The sequence below is a fragment of the Acartia tonsa genome, chromosome 5 (assembly GCF_053477335.1).
Source record: "Acartia tonsa isolate MP-2025a chromosome 5, ASM5347733v1, whole genome shotgun sequence".
Classification (NCBI taxonomy): Eukaryota; Metazoa; Arthropoda; class Copepoda; order Calanoida; family Acartiidae; genus Acartia; species Acartia tonsa.
In genome coordinates this window covers 51,349,441-51,370,264 of record NC_137264.1, presented here as the reverse complement: position 1 = coordinate 51,370,264, position 20,824 = coordinate 51,349,441, and the positions used below count along the sequence as shown (strand labels likewise).

The following is a 20,824-nucleotide window of genomic DNA, read 5'->3' as shown; positions in this document are numbered from 1 at the left end:
TGGAAAAAAAGTTTCCACGACTCCTTATTTTATTATTTCCCCCCTCCCACATATCCACCCCCCCTCCTTAGTAGGGGACCCCATGCAGAATATACACCCCTGAATTAAAACAAATCTAAATTGACTTATGAGAAGAAATCATTGCAATTTAATGAGGAGCAGTGTACACTGTACAGTTAATTTTTACCTGTAAATTTAATTTTGACTTTTTTCTAATTTTTGGTTCTGTATCTGACATTAGATTTAGCCAGGAAAGCACTCCTCTAGTTCTAACCCTGTATTAATATTAATCTTTACATACAAGTATTAGGCTTTATCCCTGTACCAAAAGATCTCGCTCCCAGCAGGGCCGATCTGACTGTCCTTTTCACTGAAGTTTAGGTCATGACTTATGTCATAGGTAGGTTATTATCTTAACTACATATTTTGGAGAAGGGTACTCTCTCACTTCCGAGATAAATCTCCATTTGAACCAAACACCCAACCCCTTGGGGATATAGTGTTTACTTAATAAAATGTTTTCTTAATCGACATTTATAATTTTAATATGACAATGGTTAGGGCGCTTTCTTAAAGTCCAGATAACAGAATCACTAAAGAAGAAGTGGTAACTCGTATTTCTCATACATGTTACTGTTAGACAAAAAAACATACCTAAAACCAGTGTTGTGGATTCGGATCTGCAAGGATCCGCATTATTTTGAGTCCAAGGATCCGGATCCGGATCCTGGGGTATAAATTTATGGAAAAATCTACCTAAATTTATATAAAATAGTCACTTACAAATTTTGAAATATCTGGTAATCTTGTTAAGATCAGCTGATTCACTCCCACACTCTTTAGGTTCAGACTTGAAAATCAAAAGTATTTTTGACTTTGAGATTAAAGAATAAATATTTTTTGAAAAATTTGGTGATTTTATTTTTATTGTCAAGGATCCGGAACCGGATCCGGATCCGCACTGACCAAATTTGGAGGATCCGGATCCGCATACAATCAATGCGGATCCGCAACACTGCCTAAAATATATGGAAAGCTTTAGATAGGTAGATATAGGTATAAATTGTAGAAGCCTACTACAGACCTTTTTTATATAATTTCTTATTAAAATATGTTAATATCATAAAAATTAAGATTAATTCCTGGTGCTATTATTAGAAGGTGTACAGGAACTGTCACGTGACTGCCGCCATTTTCTTCCACCAGTTCGCGGCAAACTGCGCACGTCCTAAAATAAAAGACTAGGATGAAAATCCTTATAAAAGCGAAGCCAAAGAAATATTTAATTTTGCTTTCTTAACCTTTTAATCAATATTAAAGAATTACAAATCATCAGATTTACATATAAAAACACACGAAAATCTATTAACAATCCCAAAAATTGCAGAAACAAATGTTTCTTTTTTCAGGAAAGCTTCTTTACCATTCTTGTTCATTACCTACCTAGTTCATATATATTGTAAGTAGGTAAGACACCTATTAACATGTTGACGTAAAGACAAAATGGTAATAAAGAAGCTTCGCTCCCCAAAAAAAACTACGTGGGATTTCTAATTAATAGATTTAATACCTAATAAACCCATAAAACTGATTAATTTATATTACTTTTAAGATTTCAATCTTAATTTTCATAATTATTTCTATCAGTCAACAACCTAATCATCGCACCTAAATAACATATATTACAAACAAAGATGACAACATCCATAAGTAGCAAAGCACAAAAAATCGTAGATGGGAATATGTACAAGTAGATTTAAAGTGTATTTATTAAAATCAAGAATAGATTTATCGGAGAAAATAAACACGAAACCTTGTTTTATTTTGTATGATGATGACGGTCAAAGTAAATTACATAAAGGATGCTCAAAACAATGGGATAAATATTTTGATACTGAAATCCCCAAAAAAGTTTGAAAATTGGACCAAAAACACCAAAGATATGGGGAAATATGTAAAACATATTAAAATAACCAAAAACCTGCTAAAGGCAGTCTGACCGCCATGTTTTTTTTCTTAAAACGACAGAAAGTTTAATTTTGATATCTATAATTTAAAAAATTTTGAAAATCGGACCATACCTTAACATCAAAGATATGAAAAAAAATATGAAAAATATAAATATAGCCTAAAACCTTCAAAAAGGCAGTCGGACCGTCATGGTTATTTTCTTTAATTTTGATTTCCCTAACGAAAAATCGAAAATCGGACCATGAAGACAAAAGATATGGAGAAAAATGTGAAAAATATAAAAAATAGCCTAAAACCTGCTAAAAAGCGGTCTGACCGCCATTGATGTTTTTAGTTAATTGTGCTCCTTAATGATGGGAATGTTGTCAAAAGTTTCAGCATTCTATCTTTTATGGAAGCTGAGAAAACCCCATTTCCCCCAAAGCGTTACGAATACGGACTGACTGACGGACAAAATAAATTATAGAGTAGCTTCGCTACCTACTGAAAAGGGTATTTTCTATCAAATTGCCTTGTTGAGCGCAGAAACCACTATCCCTCTTATTTTTGAAATAAATTCAAAAATAGGAGAGGGGTTGGGGTTAACTTGGTTGGTTTATTACTTTAGGTCAATGGGTAGCCCCGCAGGGTTAGGGCACCACAGGTATAGTATAGGCACTGAAAGGGGATAGGCGTATGGATGTAGGAAAAAATACCACACCCCCCCCCCCCCCTCTCCCTTACATGTTTTTAATGATTTTATAAAATGAGGTGAAAGGGGGCGGGGTATTGCTAGACAGGCACTTTGAGGGAAAGCACTAAAATAAGATTTATTTCTACTCCCTCTCTTATCTCTGAGTTAATCCTCTTATATCAAGAACAATTATAATAGGGAGAGGACCTTGCAAGATTATTTCATAAACATCAAACAAAATAACAGCTGAATTAAAACAAAACTATTGCTAGGAAAATTATGACACTGTTACTTTGTACAAACCAATCTCTCAAAGTACATATAAAATCTAACAAATGGTAGATCAAAGTTATGATTTATGGTGGAAGGGTCCTATCACTCTCCTCTCTCTAACAGTTAGACAGACGGGTGGACATGACCTTTGTCTAGAAAGCAGAGCTACTAATAAGAGATCAATGCAAGACTTCCTTTCATAAAAACTGCTAAAGTTTTACTTTCTCAACTAGTACGTTTGATTAATATAATATACTTATATGGCGCAGCTATTTTTCAATACAATGTTAGAATGGTCCTATCAATTTAAAACATATTAGTTCCTTAACAAAAAAAATTACATAATTGATAGCAAAGCAACTTTATAAACATTATTAAAACGTCCGTAAGACCATTTTAAACAAGATTTAATTCTAATTTATTTAGACATAAAATTATTTTCATCCTACAAATTTGATTTTTAAATAGTGAATCCTGCGACAATAAAGTTATTTACCTGCCAGCACAGTCCCCATCTGTCTGTGTTGTCTCTGGAAGCTTTGCATGGCTGGGATTTATGCTTTCTTGTTCTGGTTGTTACTGGTACGTGTCCTGCAGTTAGGGCAGGGATAAATATTCTACAGCATGACATATTTTCATAAAAACTATGGTTTTATATCCAAGGATCTTAAGCGATAAAACAAATTATCAATAGGAGTTAAATTGATGTAAAATCAATCTGTAGATTAAAATTATTGGTTGAAAAGTTCTGACAGTTTAGTTTAAACCAACCATTAATATTTAATCACAATTCTTAAAGTTTTTGAGCCATTCTATGAGAAAGCATGATTATAAAACGTTGGGTACCATTATAGATTACAGTCCAATACGGGAGTCTAAAATTGCATGATAAATAAATATAATGTACCATATTATTTATCTTCTTAAAGGAGGACATACAACTAAATTTTGTAGATTGCCGTTTTAGAAGTTTTAAATACTAAGATATATCAGATTATACAAAAACTAAAATTGCTCGTAAAAAAAACACATCTTTTTACAATGGGGTGAAATACTGTGAAAATATCATAAAATAACATTACTATCTTTGATTTTGATTTCCCCAAATTATTAAACTAAATAGGTTCTAGGGTCGTATGACTAACCCCGCTAGGGGGACCTAACCCTGTAGGGACTACCCAGTACACATTATAACCTAAACTACCATAGAGTAATAAACAAACAAACGTAAAACTATCTTCCATTGTTTTCAATTAATTTCCAAGTAAAGTTGGGAGTTTTGTGTGATAGACTAGACAATTTGAGGTAAACTACCAATGTGTTAAGTTTCTGTTGAGTAGGTATTTATCCCGTGCCTGCAGAAGAATTAAATTGTTGACCAACATCCAGTTGAGAGCTCGACATTCTGATCATAACATTAATTTTTATCATTGACAACAGTGATTCAAAACAACAAGGACAATAATGTCCATAAGAAGCGCAGCTATAAAAAGCTAAAATTGAGGCAGCTTTATTGTCAACATGAATTATAAAAAATACTTTTCTGAAACGTAAGTACCAAGTTCATCTAATATCAGGTAGAAAAAACATACCCTAGTTATAAGGAAGCAGCTAGTTATAAAAATCTTCCAAATGCAGAATGCTAAATCATATTAAATAAAACCTTTTTTGCCTCAAAGCATGTTATAAAACATGAACAATAATACAATCTGTCTCAAAAATGAATTTATTTTACACAAATTTGGGGCAAACTATATTCTTTCTTTTTCATAAAATAAACGTTTTTATCAAAAATAAACCGACCTCAATCAACAAATTACTATTTGAACTAAACTGTCTTAATTTCTTGATATTAGTTATAAATGTACGATTCTATCATTCTAGAGAAAAAATTCTAGTAATAGCATCATAATACTATTATAATACTTAATACTTATAATATAAAAATCAATATTTTCCTCTCATCATCGCTATAGTACATCTGTGAGAATGGTTCTCTTGACAAATCTGTCTCTGAATCAAATATCTTGCTTCGTATTCGAGGCTTCAGGTTGTAGAAACTTTCTGATGCCAGGCGATCTCTGCTTACACCTAAACAAAGGTTTATTTATCTATTGTGTCAAGTAGTAAAGTTGTTGTGTCTGAAGCATAAAACCTCTGAAACCGCTGCTTTTAACAATATAAGTCGATCTAAGGTAGGTCTATGGAATGATATTTAATCGTGCATGAGTAGTGACTACCTCCCTTGTAGAATATTAGTAGGGAGGGATGGAGGGGGTATTGGACTGTAAATTAAAATAGTTTTTATCACTACTTTATCCTATTTGTTGGCTCAAAACCTTTAGGTACTTTATAAGGTTGGTTCCAAACTAGTAGTTAATTTCCAAACTTTTTAACAGTTAATTTAAATCTACATTAGAGGTAATTTGGTTTATCATCATTAAGGTACATTTCCGTTTATTGCTCACTGTCTTATCCCCTTCTAAAAATAAGAATGAATCAAATATTTTGGAGTAGTAACTTTTAAGGTTTTTTACTGATATAAATTTGTGGTGTTTTCCCTCAAAATGCCTATTGAACACTGACTGAACCTTATTGAGCGTTACCCAATTACAAATATAACCTAGCAGAACCTAACCTAGAATATTTAACATAACAACTAACGAAAAACTCCGCTTACCTCATAATTATTTTCAATTTATTTCAATCAAATTAAGGCAGGTATATGTTAACTGATCCAGATGTATAGATGTTTATACAGATAATTAACTACCTACCACCTTTTCCAATGACCTTTTTCGTCTGCTAGCAAATTCTTTTCTGCTACTTGGCAGAGTTAATATTCCCGACACCAATGGTTGATTTTCAACGACCCAATTGAGAGTCGGCACAAGGTCATTGGAATAGGGAAATACAGTTATTTAACCCCTTCCCCACTCTAGTGTTTTACTCTAATTTTCTGTGCTCGGCTAGGTACTTTGAGGGAAACCACCAACTTTGTTCACCTGACTGAGACCAATAGCAGCCAGAGCAGCCTGGTTCTGCCATTATATCTGAAAAGAATGTTTTACAAATATTCTATCAACAAATAAGTGATGATAAGATCTAATAACCTAAGACGTAAGACCAAACAATTTTTAGTTTGTTAGGATGTGTAAATTGTTTAGTATATCCTAATATATAAGTGATGAACTCTAAATATTTACTTTTATTGGTTTTATTCAAAAATAAGTATTTTATCAAAAAAAAATTTCTATTTGTATTAATATGCTAATGTCGTATGGGTGAGTTGCACCTGGACTGAACAGTCAACTTGTCAACTCAAGGCCAGACTCTTGGTCCTTCACCTCATACCCGTGGTACAGTACATTACAGACAACCAACTCTCTGTGATGCACGACCTTTGTCTGAGAAGTCCTAACTGTGCATGGTAACGAGTTGCGCCTGTTTTGGGCCAAGGCATTCCCCCCACTCTAACTATTTACGTCGCGCATCTGACATAGTAGTAGTGGGAACCATTTTTAACGTCTTTAGTTATGACGCGGTGTCGGACCGAGATTCGAACCTAACACCTTCCCGACGACGAGCGGATGCGCTACATGTTGAGCTACGGTCGCGGAATTTGTATTAATAACTTTATGATAATAAATATGAGCCATATTTGGTAAGAATTAGTTTTTCAAACAGGGAATTATAATTTCCTGTGAAATTCAATTTTCCATTAACATTACAACCGAAATATTACTTGCCTCAGAAGCTTAACTTTTATATCAGCCACTTTTTTATCGCCATAAAGTGAGATTTGGTGCTTGTATATGTATATTATAATTACTTAAGATTGCGAATATCTATTAAATCGATCGATTACGTTGTCCTTTTATGGAAGGTAAATATAGATCCCGTGATAGTTTTATGCTATTTTATCCCAGCTAACATTTTCATTAAAATTCATTTAATTTTCATCTTTTTCGCTTACATCTATTCATTTAAAATCATCATGCCAGAAAAATGAAAATCAGGGATATTTCAGAATCAACTCCCTTCTAAAATGGCACCGATTTTGATGATTATAGAAATGAATTTTAAATGACAATCATTTTTGTGGAGACCTGACTTTTAAATGACAGTCATGTTTGTAGAGAAATGAAATTTACATGCCAGGTCATCTTTTAACGGAAATAATATATAATGTTTAGCATCATCCAAGGACTTGCCACATGTACCTAAGTATGATGGCCAAAGATATAACTAAAACATAAATAATGTGTTGTAGTTGACACTGAATTTAGTCGTTTATATGACTAATTGAAATTGTAATTCAAATAAGATTTCTTTATTTTAAATGAATGTTAAAAATTCCTTTCATGTTAAAAAATATTTCCGTTATATTTTCTAATAACATAATAATTACTCAATTTTAATTAAATTTATTTTTACTTAACTTTTCCCACTTTTAAAATTTAAATTTGAGACCTCTAGCGGGATTTTTTCTAACAATGTAATATAGAAAAAAAGAATATCATGAAAATTAAATGAAAGTCATTTAGATGAAAAAAAGATGACAGGAATGTTTTTTTCATGAAAAAAATGAAAAGTAAATGACCAGCATTTATTTTTCATCTCTTAATGATATGAAGATTCTTGGCATAATTTGGAAAAAGTCAAACATGAAAATTTAATGCCAGGTCATTTTTCGGAAAATTACAAAAATGAAAAATAAATGCTGGTCATTCACTTTTCATTTTCAATGAAAAAAACATTCTTTTCATCTTTCTGGCATTTGGGGGAAAATTACAAAAATGAAAAAAAAATGCTGGTCATTTATTTTTCACTTTTAATGAAAAAAAGATTCCTATCATTTCTATGAATTTGAAATTGTCATTTATTTTTTTTGGAGAGATGACGCATGTTTGACTGGGATCCCCTTTCCATATACCTTCGAATAAAAAGCACCTAGATGCAAGTGGTGCAGCGGCAATATATTCATGTAATTAAAGAGAATTAAGTCTTTCATTATATTATTCGATCAAAAAAAATTGATTAAAAGTAGAAATTTTTCCTTAATTTTAGTAAAGGAAAATTATTTCACCTAAAATACATTAATATGACTTTTTTTCATATTTTTTTTGTTTATATAAAAACGGTAATAATTATAAAATTGGTTTATTTAACTGAAATATATAGGAGTGTTTGATAAAACACAAAAACAATGAAAATTATCAATTTGCGCATTTGCCGCGTTTATTATTGCAAATAAAAATAATTGGTATTTGTTATGCAATATGGTGGAATTTCAAAAAATACATTAAACGTGTCTCTAGGAGCATTTTGGCAAGCGGCCCAGGTCGTTCGGAATAAAACGTGGAAAGACAAGGATAAAAAGTCGATATGAGAAGTCTAAAGTGACACAGTTTGAGAGATCTTAAGCGAATTATGTGAAAAAATTCGCTCGTAGTATTGAATAAAAAGTAAAAGGGCTGATATAGAAAGCCTGGAGAGTTAGCAGACAGAAAAAATTAAATTAACCTTAGTTGTCAGCTACGGCCGTTAGATGGCAGTAGAGAGACGTAATATAGAGGGAGTACCTCTTGCGGCGTATTCGTGCATTATAAATGATATACAGGCTATATGAAGCGGCAGGGGCCGACAATGATGTACAGGCACGTTTATATACTCTTAACTGAGTGGTAGTAGAGGAGGACTCTACGTATGGCGGTACAGGCCAGATAAGTTTCTCAATTGCGGTAGGCAGATTGTGAAACGGAACGGTACAAGTTTAGATTAAAACCACGAGGGGTGGTTGTTGTCAAGCTGAGCGCGAAAGCAAGTAGTCATACACACACACACGCACACACACACTTACACTCGGACTACAGGGGCCGAGAGAAAGCTCGCTGTTTTACTTCATTCTTTATCTGACCATTGAACGAACAACATCTAAATACAAAAGTGAAAGAATAAAGAATAAAGGATAGTTGAAACATAGATTTATGCTACAAAGTCGCTTGTGATATTAATCGTTTAAGTTTTTTCTAAAAATTTATTTTTTGTAGCATTAGTTTCGCAATCCTTTATGAAACGATAATATTAATTGTATATGTAAAGTGAATTAATCTTTTTAAATGAGAAAGTAGATTTAAGTTTCGAGAATGGTTTTTTATAAGGATAAAATATTTCAGTTTAGATAGTGGTATGTAAATCAGAATTACCTAAGATTCAAAATTAAGCACGTTTTCGTAAAAAATCGACAAACGAACGTTTCAATTGTACGAATAAGCGTTCAACTGTGAATTTTTATCGAAAATTTTCTATCGAAAATGTGCTTATTTAAGATTGATGAACGAAAATTTGTTAAACGATTCGAATGAAGCACATAAGACAAAGAACTTATTCTGTTCCTATAAATCCTTTAAATTTACCATTCTCGAAACTTCTGGGTTACTTTAGATGGAACAGATTTACTCGTTCCGAGTCTTTCCGCGTTTTATTTCGATCGAGCTTCGGACAATATGACAAAATTGAGTAGGTACACGTTCCAAACGGATTTTTCTGGAATTCAAGCTATGAAATAATAATGTGAGGTTTTCATTGAAGTATTTAAAACGAAAAAGAAAATTGGTATTTGTTATGCAATATGGTGGAATTTCAAAAAATACATTAAACGTGTCTCTAGGAGCATTTTGGCAAGCGGCCCAGGTCGTTCGGAATAAAACGTGGAAAGACAAGGATAAAAAGTCGATATGAGAAGTCTAAAGTGACACAGTTTGAGAGATCTTAAGCGAATTATGTGAAAAAATTCGCTCGTAGTATTGAATAAAAAGTAAAAGGGCTGATATAGAAAGCCTGGAGAGTTAGCAGACAGAAAAAATTAAATTAACCTTAGTTGTCAGCTACGGCCGTTAGATGGCAGTAGAGAGACGTAATATAGAGGGAGTACCTCTTGCGGCGTATTCGTGCATTATAAATGATATACAGGCTATATGAAGCGGCAGGGGCCGACAATGATGTACAGGCACGTTTATATACTCTTAACTGAGTGGTAGTAGAGGAGGACTCTACGTATGGCGGTACAGGCCAGATAAGTTTCTCAATTGCGGTAGGCAGATTGTGAAACGGAACGGTACAAGTTTAGATTAAAACCACGAGGGGTGGTTGTTGTCAAGCTGAGCGCGAAAGCAAGTAGTCATACACACACACACGCACACACACACTTACACTCGGACTACAGGGGCCGAGAGAAAGCTCGCTGTTTTACTTCATTCTTTATCTGACCATTGAACGAACAACATCTAAATACAAAAGTGAAAGAATAAAGAATAAAGGATAGTTGAAACATAGATTTATGCTACAAAGTCGCTTGTGATATTAATCGTTTAAGTTTTTTCTAAAAATTTATTTTTCCCTCCCTCCCACTCCCTTAAATTTTTTCATCAGTATGTTTTAATTTTATAGCATTTTCTTTATATATTTTTTCTTTTCATAAATCGTCGGTTTTTTATGCACGTGGTTTTTGATAGGGCAATAATAGATAGTTTTATGATTCAAATTTCAAATTTTATATTATAAGATTTAATCTAAAAAATTTTTATAGGGGTCAATTTTAATGTCGATTCGATTTATTTCCTTTAAACAATAGTTTCTCATTTATAATGCTTTGTTTAATTTTATATGAGTTCATTCTAGATTTTTTGACTTATATTATATATAATTTTTCAGATTTTTTATCATAAGCCTTTGTTTCTATCTCGTACGGCGCATATTCACACATAAGATGGCCGACGGTGAGGACGAAATGCAGCTGCCACATTTGGGTGACATAGCCCAAGAATTGCCGGCATTTGAGGATGAAAACGGTTTCGAACCTGTATCTCCAGGTATTATTTTAATTAACAGATTATTGGCTATTAAGTATAGAGTTTTTCTTGTAACCACGTATCTTGATATAGACCTATGGTTATATACGTTACATCAATGCTTGTTTTTAAAAAAAAAAAAAAAAAAATTCATTCGACTCGTGCATACACTTGTTTAAGACACAGTAATATATAAATTTACTTTAGCTGAATTACAAATCTGTCGACTACATTCATGGTTTTTTCATTTTGGACATGTTTTGTTTAGTTTTAACCGTTCAAAATAGCCTTTTTGCAATGTATAAATGAAAATCGATAATGGAAATAGCTTTTTAATTTTTAGCAGCGGACGTAGATGATGATCCTGCCGTTGACAGTGACGAAAGTGTCCATGATCAAGAGGATCAGATTGACGCTGCTCATGCGCAGTTCCATGAATCTCAACCAGCTCCTATGATGGATGAAATTGCGGAGGCGGATCGAATGAATGATGGAAACGGAAGAGATCCAGCGGAATTGTTGGCCATGCTAGGTGATGATGCACCAATGGGTGCCAGACCGTTTCGTGCTTCCACACCTCTCATTCCAGCACCTCAATCGTACATTCAACAAGAAAGGGCCAGATATGGTCAACATGATCATGTTAATAGAGTAGCACAGCATCACCCTCAGCATCTACCACAGTGTCGGCCTGGCCCAGTTCATTATCCATCTCAGAATCAGGCAATGAATTTTAGTAACGTTAACATAAATGCGGCACCATACATGGCAGGAGGCGCAGCAGCTAGGCCACAACCGCAGCAAAACGGCGAACGCATACGCCATAGGTCGGAGGAACTACCCAGAGTGCCGACAAAATCAGCTCAGTCTGTCATGCCTCCACGCGGTACATGTCATGACCGAGGATCAGCAGCTGACAGGCCCTTGTCTGTCGATAATTCGGGTCAGGTACCAAACAGTGCTCTTATTGACGTGATTCGCATGCTAGTCAGCGACAGAAATCAGAAAAACCAGCAGAGCACCAGTGCTTCCCAACCATCGACCAGCAATGGTGTTGGCGGTGTCCAGCAACAGCAAGTTCAACAGCAGCAGAGGGCTGGCATGCAAGCGCCTCAAGCAGCCAATTTTCAACAGGCTACGCCGTTTCCCCAAGGTTGGCAGATGGTCGCGTTACCAAGCAGAAGACTTGTCGCAGGCGTGCCTACAAAAACGAAGCCGCCCGGTTTCTGCCTAGTACATTATGCTGTTACGCAACAAACCAGACTGGGAAAAATAACTGAGGTCAATGCGCAGAATTGCCGTGACTCCAGTTATTTGAGGTTGATGCAGAAGACTGGCCTCGATCTATTGTCTGTTCAGAATTATATCGAGGTAACATTATTACAACTATTCGACAAAGAGTATCGTTCACAGTCTTAGTCTTCTCTCCTTTTTTACAGTTTTTTCGAATAATTTTTTAATTTCACAAGTTATGTGGTAGTGGGACTTGTGGTTATCTTTAATACTATAGATCTTAATAAGCACTAGAGCAGTTTATCTAAACATAAGTAATAATTGAGGTTGTTGTGGTATACCACCATATTTGATTTAAGTACCGTTTAAGTGTTATAAGAATTTGTTACGATTTTAAACTATAATTTAGGATGCAGTTCGCGAGCTTTACAATTTGTATTTGCCCCCTGAGGCCCACGCCACCGTCCATCGCAGTATGGAGTTTTCGCTTATGGCCATCGAGCTGCTCAAGTTCATGAGTCTCTACATGAGCTTGACGTTTACAAACAGCCCCTCGGTGGTTGTCAAGTTTGCCTGCAACGATAATCGTGAAGTTCTGCAGGGTGAGAGGCTCACCAGATTAAATACTTTGCGCAAGGAGCATGAAGAAAGTGAGAAGCGCAGACGGGACAGAGAGCGAGAGGCCAGGCCATCTGCGAAACGCTTCACTGGCACGTGCCACAATTGGTAAGCGTTTAAATTTTTTAACATATTTTTTCTTTTCTGCTGCCAGTTTGAATGAGTTGTAATGATAATTCTCGATTTTGCGCGGGCAATCAATGGATATGCCAATAGATAATCAAAGAAGTTTTTCTTTTCGAAAAATACATAGTTTAGTTTTTTAAAAAATATATATATATTCGCAATTTAACTTACTATTTAGCACAGAGTTTTTTAGTTGTTAAACTCAGCCGGTTTAATGATAATTATATTTTCAGCCAGAAACAAGGCCATAGAGCCTCCCAGTGCACAGCTCCTAAGAAGAAGGATTGAAGCGAGGCTTCGAGTTCCCCGGCCATAGCGGTACTTCCATCTACCAAAGCCGAGGAGCTCCTCATTGACGATGTTATCGCTCCACTCGATAACGATAATTTACCTGACACAAAAACTATTGACTTTAACTCCAATGGTAACATTGAAATCGACGACAATACTTCTGTTAAAATTGTTACCAGTGACTTAGTCGCAAGTTCTTTAAGTGACATATCTGACCAAGAATTTGCGGCTTTTATTGACAAAGAAATTGACCGGTTGCAAGATCTGGGTTTCGGTCCAGTTGCAGGAGGGATCCATGATCCAAAGGCCCAGTTATTTTATAAACAAATTTTAAACGCCAGTGATTCCGTTTTAGAATTATTAAAAGACGGTTATAAACCGGACATAGTTACTCCTCTTCCTGAGGCGACAGACCTTAGGAACAACATGAGCGCGTTGCAAAACATGCAATTCGTTCAGGCAAAGACAGACAAATGGGTTAAGGAGAACATTGTTAGGAAAGTCGATTATAAACCATATTTTGTCAACCCTTTGACGGTGGCGTCAAAGTTGGATAGTGAGGGTAACGTGAAATTACGTCAGTGTTTAGATTTGTCACGTACACTGAACGACTGTTTAAGAAAAGTTTCTATGAAAATGGAGGATATTTCCATGGTTCTTCCCAGAGTCACGTCCGGCTGCTGGATGTCCGTGTTGGACATCTCAGCGATGTATTGCCATTTGGCATTACATCCAGATTTCCGTGGTTTATTCGGCTTTGCGGTTGTCAACGCCTCTGGCACGCGGGAGTTCTATGAGTTTTTAACACTGCCATTCGGCACAGGTTAGTTTTTGTTTTATTTCCTAATTCAATCAATGGTATTATTTCGATGCGCAAGCGTTAAAACGCCTAAGGATAGCGATGTCTATTGTCCTAATCAGTACAATATGAAATGTATTTGACAACCTTATGCATACCAAAAACCAAAAAACGAGTGTATAGTTTGTGTTTTTTACGTTTTGGTAGTGTTTTTCTTAAGAAATGATCGAGCGTCGAATTTAAATTGTACATATTTTTTAAAATTTGATCCATAAGAATGCAATATTTTTTGTCAGGACCAGCCACATACATAATGAATTCTCTGATAGTCCCCATACGAAGATTCTGCCACGCTCGAGGCATAGACTTGTCAACATTTGTTGATGACTCGTTCAATTCAGCCCTGTCTAAAATTAAAGGATTGGCTAGCCTTAAGTTCATAAAATTTGTGTTCGAGAGTACAGGCTGGACATTAAACTTATCGAAATGTGTCGGGCCTACTACTTCTTTGTGTTACCTGGGCTTTAATTTAGACTCAATTTCTATGAGAATCAGTGCTCCCCTAATGAAGATAATAATTCTCACAAATGACATTAACGCTGCCGTTTCAAAGGCTGACAAGGTTGGCGTAATATACGCCAAAGAATTAGCGCATATCCTTGGCGTATGTTGTCACCTTCTCCATTCTCATGGGAGTATAATGAGAGTGGTGACTAGAGCATGCCAGCAGACACTCGGATTGACTGTTCAGGAGCATGGGTGGTCCGGGTCTTTAGCTATAAACGATAGAATGTTACAAGAATTCGAAATGTTGAAGGTTTATCTAATAAGGTGTGTACATTCGAGTTTTTAGTTTTCGAAACATTTTTTAAAAAAATTTTTATGTCTTATTTTTCCTCTGGCATTTTACGAATGTTTTGTTTAATTTCGGTTGCATTTTGACGTCTAGTTAAATATGAATATACACTTAAATATTCTTGTTTTTATTTCAGTTTCAACGGACAACCTGTCAACAAGTGTAATGTTGTCATCAACATTATCCAACCTGCGAAGCAGGCAGTTTTGCTGGAAGCTGTAGATCCTTTAGACATCTCTCAGATAGAATCCATCATGGTCTCTGATTCAAGCGAATCCAGAGCTTATGTATTTGAAGCGGAGCAACTTCGTTTCATTAAAGAGTTTCCATTTGAATACGACGAAATGCAGCAGTCTAGTACACTGCGAGAGTTGTTGGCAGTTGTGAAAATGTTTGAACAGGAATCATTTCTCCAGCAAAACAGACACAAAACAGTGGTTTGGTGTACGGACAATCGCGGTTTAGTTAGTATTTTGAACCGCGGCTCTAGAGTAGAAATTCTGCAGCGTCATGTGATAAATATCAAGTTAGTCCAGCTACAATTTGACATTATCCTTTTGCCAGTATGGCAAAGGAGGAGCACGTTGTTGCTAAAAATCGCTGACGAGGGATCTAAAGTAAGTAACACCGACGAGTGGTCGGTAGCCCTCGAGGATTATAATCTAATATGTGAAAAATTTATGGTTATGCCGGAAATCGATCTCATGGCCAGCGCGGCCAATACAAAATGTTCGGCGTTTTATTCAAAGTTGCCGGATAAAACGGCATTAGGCACTGACTTTTTTATACAAGAATTGGATAATAGGCGTGTCATGTACATATGTCCTCCAGTTAAAGTTATAGTTCCAGCATTACATAAGATCTTGAGTATACCGTCCGCCACTATCATGTTTGTTATTCCCTTTTGGCAGTCTGCTTGTTTTTGGTCGCAGTTTATTGAAGCTGGAAAATTTAAGTCTTTCATAAAAAGAATTTTTGTGTTTAAGACCTTTTTTACATCAGAAGCAGCAGATTGTATGTTTAAAGGGAATTGTAATTTTTCTATGATAGCTTTATTAATTAAGACCTGAGTTGTGTATTTTCAGCTAATAGAAATGTTTCATTTATTGGGCCACGATATTTCATTGAAAAAATTTGAGTAAATATACAGATAAGACTGTATTAGATCATAAGGGGAGGTTAATTTTTATTTTTTCGTCATGACGGAAAGATGTAGTAGGACTCAAAGATATTTTTCATTCGTACCCAATAAAATGATATCATTTCTTTGCAGATATAATTATTTTAATTTATGTATTAATCTGACTTGTAAATCTAGAGTTCTGTAATAACCATACAAGTCCAAAAAAGCGTAGGAACATGAAAAGCATTTTTATTTTATTTTAGACACATTATTCTAAATTCAGCTAGTTTGTTTGAGCAGATTAGATTATGTATACCTATTAGAGAAATCCTGCTTGTTTTGGGCTTTTTGGTTTGTTATAAATATTTTTATATTCATCCCTATCTTGTTAACGTTCGGTCTTTCCATGAAAGTGCAATCTGAAAATTATTCTAGTCTGTGATACGCTTTGAAAATTTAATATATATTTGTGGCTGTTTCAAGAAATGGGTTTACAATTTTAATATTTGGCCTTTTTTAGTAGATTCCGAATGGATTCATATTTGTGTATATTGAAATTTTACAAATTAAACTAGTCTTTCGGAGATTTGTTATTTGATTTCTCATATTTGTATACCCATTTCAGACTTTTTATTAGAGGAATCTGCGGCAATCAGTTTAAAATGGGTCGCGTCGGATTTGATCCAGCTTATCGGGCCAGAGGGCAACAGAGACCTATGAGAGGCAAGTATATTTGTTCATATGATACAAAATCGGGTAGCAAGACAGGAATCAAATGTTTTTTCGGCTTTAGGATTGATAGCTTTTAATCTCAGATCTATGATACAACGAACAAAAAGTTTTTTGTTAACGTACAATGATCGGTTTCGACGCAGGTTTTTCTTTGCATCCAATTGGATGAATAACGTTTTCCATAAGAGGTGTTTAACGTGTAAGAAGTCCGTTTTTTACTTAGATTTATAGTTAATTTAATCTATATTTTTAGTCGGAGAGGGTCTTCCTGCTCGGATTTCACAAAGGCCAGCTCTGAGAATCATGAGGGCAGCACGAGGCCTGAACTTATCGCCGACAAAGAGCCGAGATGCCAAACTATACACGTCGTCCCGCGCCCAGTCTACCACGAGTGTACATTCACAGGTAGTGGAGGTGTTTCTCGCCTACCTACGCAAGAGGAATCTACCGGCAACCACGTTCCAGGAAAGGGTGTTGCAGGACTTCATCCATTATCTGGAGGATATAAGGAAGCCTTACTCTTTTCTCAAACAAGTTTGTGGAAGTTTGAAGGCATGGTCATATATAATAGATCAGCCTGTTTCGGAGTTTTCACAACGTGTGTCGCGGCTATTGGAAGGAGCAGTGAGAAGAGCAGCAACGGAACGCGCCCCCGTCAGAAAAGCCACGCCCATTCCTAAGGGTGTTCTCACAGCAATCATGCGCAAGATAGTTTACGACTATGACTCCATCTGGGACATTCCTCTGCCTTTTTTCCGAGCGACGGTGGCAATAATTTTACAGTTCCACACATTTACTCGCCTCGCCGATCTTGATCAAGTGAGGGCTTGTCATATAAGCCAAGATCAAATAGGCGGGGTGGAAGTTCTGCGAGTGATCTACCCAAAGAGGAAGAATGATCAAGAGCATGAAGGATGTACAAACCTGTTGGCTTCAGAGGGCGGAGATTTGTGTCCCGTGGTACTGATTAAGAAGTATTACCGCAGATGTGGATTCCAGTTTATGGGAGAAGGGATCCTGGATGAAAATTTCTTGTTCTGTAGAACTTCTACCATGTGGCTGCCAGGTGGTAGACAAATTGTGGCTGACGGCAGGTATCAACTTTCGCCACAGACTCTTTTGAACGATATTACGCAATTGTGCCGTCAAGTAGGATATTTCGGCCCTGTGGGCCGAAAATCCTGCAAAATGTCTGGGGTTTCCGCAGCGTGCGAGGCCGGCTTGTCGGACGAGGCGTTGAGGGATAAGGGGAAGTGGCGGTCGATTGAAATGTCCCGTATGTACCGACAAATGACGGAGCCATATCAAATGGCTTTGTCGCGGTGCATTACAATGCAGGACGATCCACAAATAACGGATTTTGCGCGGAACTCCGGTCAACCAATTTATCGCGGGGCGCAAAATTCTAGGTCGGCTTCCCATCCCCAAGTCTCGCGGCGCCCGTCCCCAAGCAGGCACGAGGACATTATAACACAGCGGCCCCAAGACATGCCTACGTCGGCAGCACAAAGATTATTCCCATGCCAGCCGGTGATAAACGGCCACACAAATAGAGCTGGGCTTTTTCACAATATTGTGATAAATTCTCCGTTCACAGGAGGACAGCGAACGGCGAGATTCGTCGACGACGGAATCGTCAACACACGTTTCACAAGAAACACCGACGCTTTTCGTTCTTGGTTTTAGCCAAATCAATGATTTTTCCGTTGAGTTTTAATTATTATTTTATGTAAATATTCGACCTTATAGGTTAAGTCCTTTGTGTTTTATCATGACTTTTCAAGGTTAGAATAGTAAGTTTGTTTTTAAAAAAAAAAAAAAAAATTTTTTCGGCGGCAGATAATGATATAATTCCGTTTTGAATGACATATTTCGACCCATTCGAATCACGACATGTATCGACGGATATTTTCGTCGACAAGTTGTCGGTTTTTTCTATTTTAAATTAATGACATTACCATGAAAGAAACAAAGGACCTTAGCCATTGAAAATTCATACTGTGTTAAATCTAGTACCTGTTTTATCAGTTATGTCAGAAATCTGGAAACTTATTATATTCAAATCATGTACATTTTGGATCTTTGTTAATAATCTATATCTTAATGATAAAGGTTTTTTACGAAAATTTCTTGTGATATAACGTACAATTCAGTATAAAAGCATTATTTTCAATCAGTAAGCGTTTTTTAAACAAGTTTTTATACCAGTGCAAAAACAATACAGTCATCACAGCCTTTTTATATATGTCATAGTCATCCCAATACTTGTAATAACTTATTATGTTCAAGAAAATTAATATAAGTGAAACAACAAGAATGAGTTAGTCATTTATTTTATGAAATTTTTTCATAGTAAAATTTATAGAATTTTTCGAGAAATAATTCGATGTTTTTTCATGGCCAGTTTTCCGCGGGTTTCGGTATCAATTTCAGCAATATTTGGAAAGTACATTCTGGAAGTGAAGTGTTGTCTTAGACTAGCTACTTCAGCAGCAACCTTGATATGTTTCTCGTTCGTAAACGACTGTGGGGTGATCCGTTCACACATCCAACGACACATCCTAAAAATTCATGTTATAACGGCAGTTTTTTAAATCATTACATTTATATTTCATCAGATTAATTAAGATATTACTTCTTTCCCGGCCGTTATAGTTTCTGTTCAGATAATTTATTTATCTCTTTTTTCCTGTAACTAAACGTGGTCTTTAGAAGATAATTATATGGTTGAATAGTTAAGCCGTGTTTGCCCGTGTGGCTTGACTGTTTGTTCGCCACACCTAGTTGAGGAAACTAGTTTTACCTGCCGAGTAGGGAGTTAGATATACACTGCTCACTAGTACACAGTTAAAATGTCATTCACCGCTAACGAGGAGTTATACAATGCCTTGCAAAGTCGTTTGGATCTTATAAAGGAGGAAATGATCAGTAGGGCTACAAATACTGACAATATCGAGTTAAAGAGGGCACTGACCAGGTGCTTATACCACCATGGTTGGGTGGAGGGTAACCTGCGTCACTGTCGCCCCGTTGCTGAAAGGCCAGCTGCCGCACAGGCTGCCGAGCTGTCCACCATGCTTCAAGATATCAATCGACATGAGGAGGATTATCGTGCCATCTAGACGTGGCACTACGCGAATTATTAACTAGTATCAAAAAAATATTTGATTACATTTCTAGTTTAATAAAGTTATGAACCAGCCTACCTAAATAAATTGTTTATTTCTGTATTCAGAGTAGTTGAATGTGTGTCTGAAGATCTTAAAATTATAATGTTTGTAGCCGTGTGTGATTTTCTAAAGAGTATTTTTTCATTTCAATTCGGAGATTTGTTCACATAGGCAAATAAAATATATTAGTTTTTGTCACTCGGTTTTACACCAAGCAAGGTGATGATGTTTGGTTATTCAAGATCAAAATAATTCGACGTCTGCATATAAGTTGCGTTTTTTCGTATGATTGTTAAAATCCATGAAAAACAAGACATCTTGAAGGTTGGTGGTCTCGTTTGAACACTCTGTTGTAAAGGTTGCGATACGATTCAGCCATTTTTCCGAAGTTTAAAGTTAGCAAATTTTACGAATTTCTAGAATCAGAATGGAAAAGACAATATAGAATATAAGAACTCGTCCGGTATGTAAATCAGAATTACCTAAGATTCAAAATTAAGCACGTTTTCGTAAAAAATCGACAAACGAACGTTTCAATTGTACGAATAAGCGTTCAACTGTGAATTTTTATCGAAAATTTTCTATCGAAAATGTGCTTATTTAAGATTGATGAACGAAAATTTGTTAAACGATTCGAATGAAGCACATAAGACAAAGAACTTATTCTGTTCCTATAAATCCTTTAAATTTACCATTCTCGAAACTTCTGGGTTACTTTAGATGGAACAGATTTACTCGTTCCGAGTCTTTCCGCGTTTTATTTCGATCGAGCTTCGGACAATATGACAAAATTGAGTAGGTACACGTTCCAAACGGATTTTTCTGGAATTCAAGCTATGAAATAATAATGTGAGGTTTTCATTGAAGTATTTAAAACGAAAAAGAAAACGCGGCAAATGCGCGCAACAGAGTAAACAACTTTTATTTTTATAATTTTATAAACAATTTCTTTACTTTTTATATAGTTAAAAAGCACAATTATTATATACAAGTATCAAAAAAGCATCAAAACATTAATTCTAAATATATATTTGTCTATATTACGAACGGAATTAGTACATTCAAAACTTGTTGAAAAAGTTTTGACAACTCTAAGTTGGATTCTT

The 20,824-nt window shown here is 35.6% G+C and overlaps 3 protein-coding genes across 6 annotated transcripts in view; 2 read left to right on the top strand and 1 right to left on the bottom strand.

The window, feature by feature from the left end:
• Positions 1–5,977, bottom strand: part of LOC145319777 (uncharacterized) — a 44,566-nt gene extending 38,589 nt beyond the window's left edge. For all 4 annotated transcript variants that reach the window (XR_013880024.1, XR_013880025.1, XR_013880027.1 and 1 more), the window contains exons 1-6: positions 5,923–5,977; positions 4,878–5,008; positions 4,273–4,324; positions 3,414–3,508; positions 1,146–1,228; positions 188–278 (exon numbers count right to left, since the gene is read on the bottom strand). Coding sequence is in view for 1 of the 4 variants with exons in the window: in XM_080162124.1 (XP_080018250.1) it covers positions 188–278; positions 1,146–1,228; positions 3,414–3,508; positions 4,273–4,324; positions 4,878–5,008; positions 5,923–5,965 (495 nt within the window). In the remaining 3 variants the exon portion in view is untranslated. The remainder of the gene's footprint in view (positions 1–187; positions 279–1,145; positions 1,229–3,413; positions 3,509–4,272; positions 4,325–4,877; positions 5,009–5,922) is intronic.
• A 4,572-nt stretch (positions 5,978–10,549) lies between these two features.
• LOC145320196 (uncharacterized) lies at positions 10,550–13,106 on the top strand. The gene is made up of 4 exons (XM_080162635.1): positions 10,550–10,791; positions 11,114–12,141; positions 12,413–12,729; positions 12,981–13,106. The coding sequence occupies exons 1-4, from the start codon at positions 10,689–10,691 to the stop codon at positions 13,033–13,035; spliced, it is 1,503 nt and encodes a 500-aa protein (XP_080018761.1). The 5' UTR covers positions 10,550–10,688; the 3' UTR covers positions 13,036–13,106.
• A 358-nt stretch (positions 13,107–13,464) lies between these two features.
• Positions 13,465–15,570, top strand: LOC145319776 (uncharacterized). The gene is made up of 2 exons (XM_080162123.1): positions 13,465–13,861; positions 14,830–15,570. The coding sequence occupies exons 1-2, from the start codon at positions 13,465–13,467 to the stop codon at positions 14,913–14,915; spliced, it is 483 nt and encodes a 160-aa protein (XP_080018249.1). The 3' UTR covers positions 14,916–15,570.
• The last annotated feature ends 5,254 nt before the right edge of the window (positions 15,571–20,824 follow it).

Coding starts and splice junctions, on each gene's coding strand:
- LOC145320196 (XM_080162635.1), top strand. CDS start 10,689: ATGGCCGACGGTGAGGACGAAATGCAGCTGCCACATTTGGGTGACATA. Junction 12,142..12,412: donor CTGTTCAGAATTATATCGAG/GTAACATTATTA, acceptor ACTATAATTTAG/GATGCAGTTCGCGAGCTTTA. Junction 12,730..12,980: donor ACTGGCACGTGCCACAATTG/GTAAGCGTTTAA, acceptor TTATATTTTCAG/CCAGAAACAAGGCCATAGAG.
- LOC145319776 (XM_080162123.1), top strand. CDS start 13,465: ATGAGCGCGTTGCAAAACATGCAATTCGTTCAGGCAAAGACAGACAAA. Junction 13,862..14,829: donor AACACTGCCATTCGGCACAG/GTTAGTTTTTGT, acceptor TTTTTATTTCAG/TTTCAACGGACAACCTGTCA.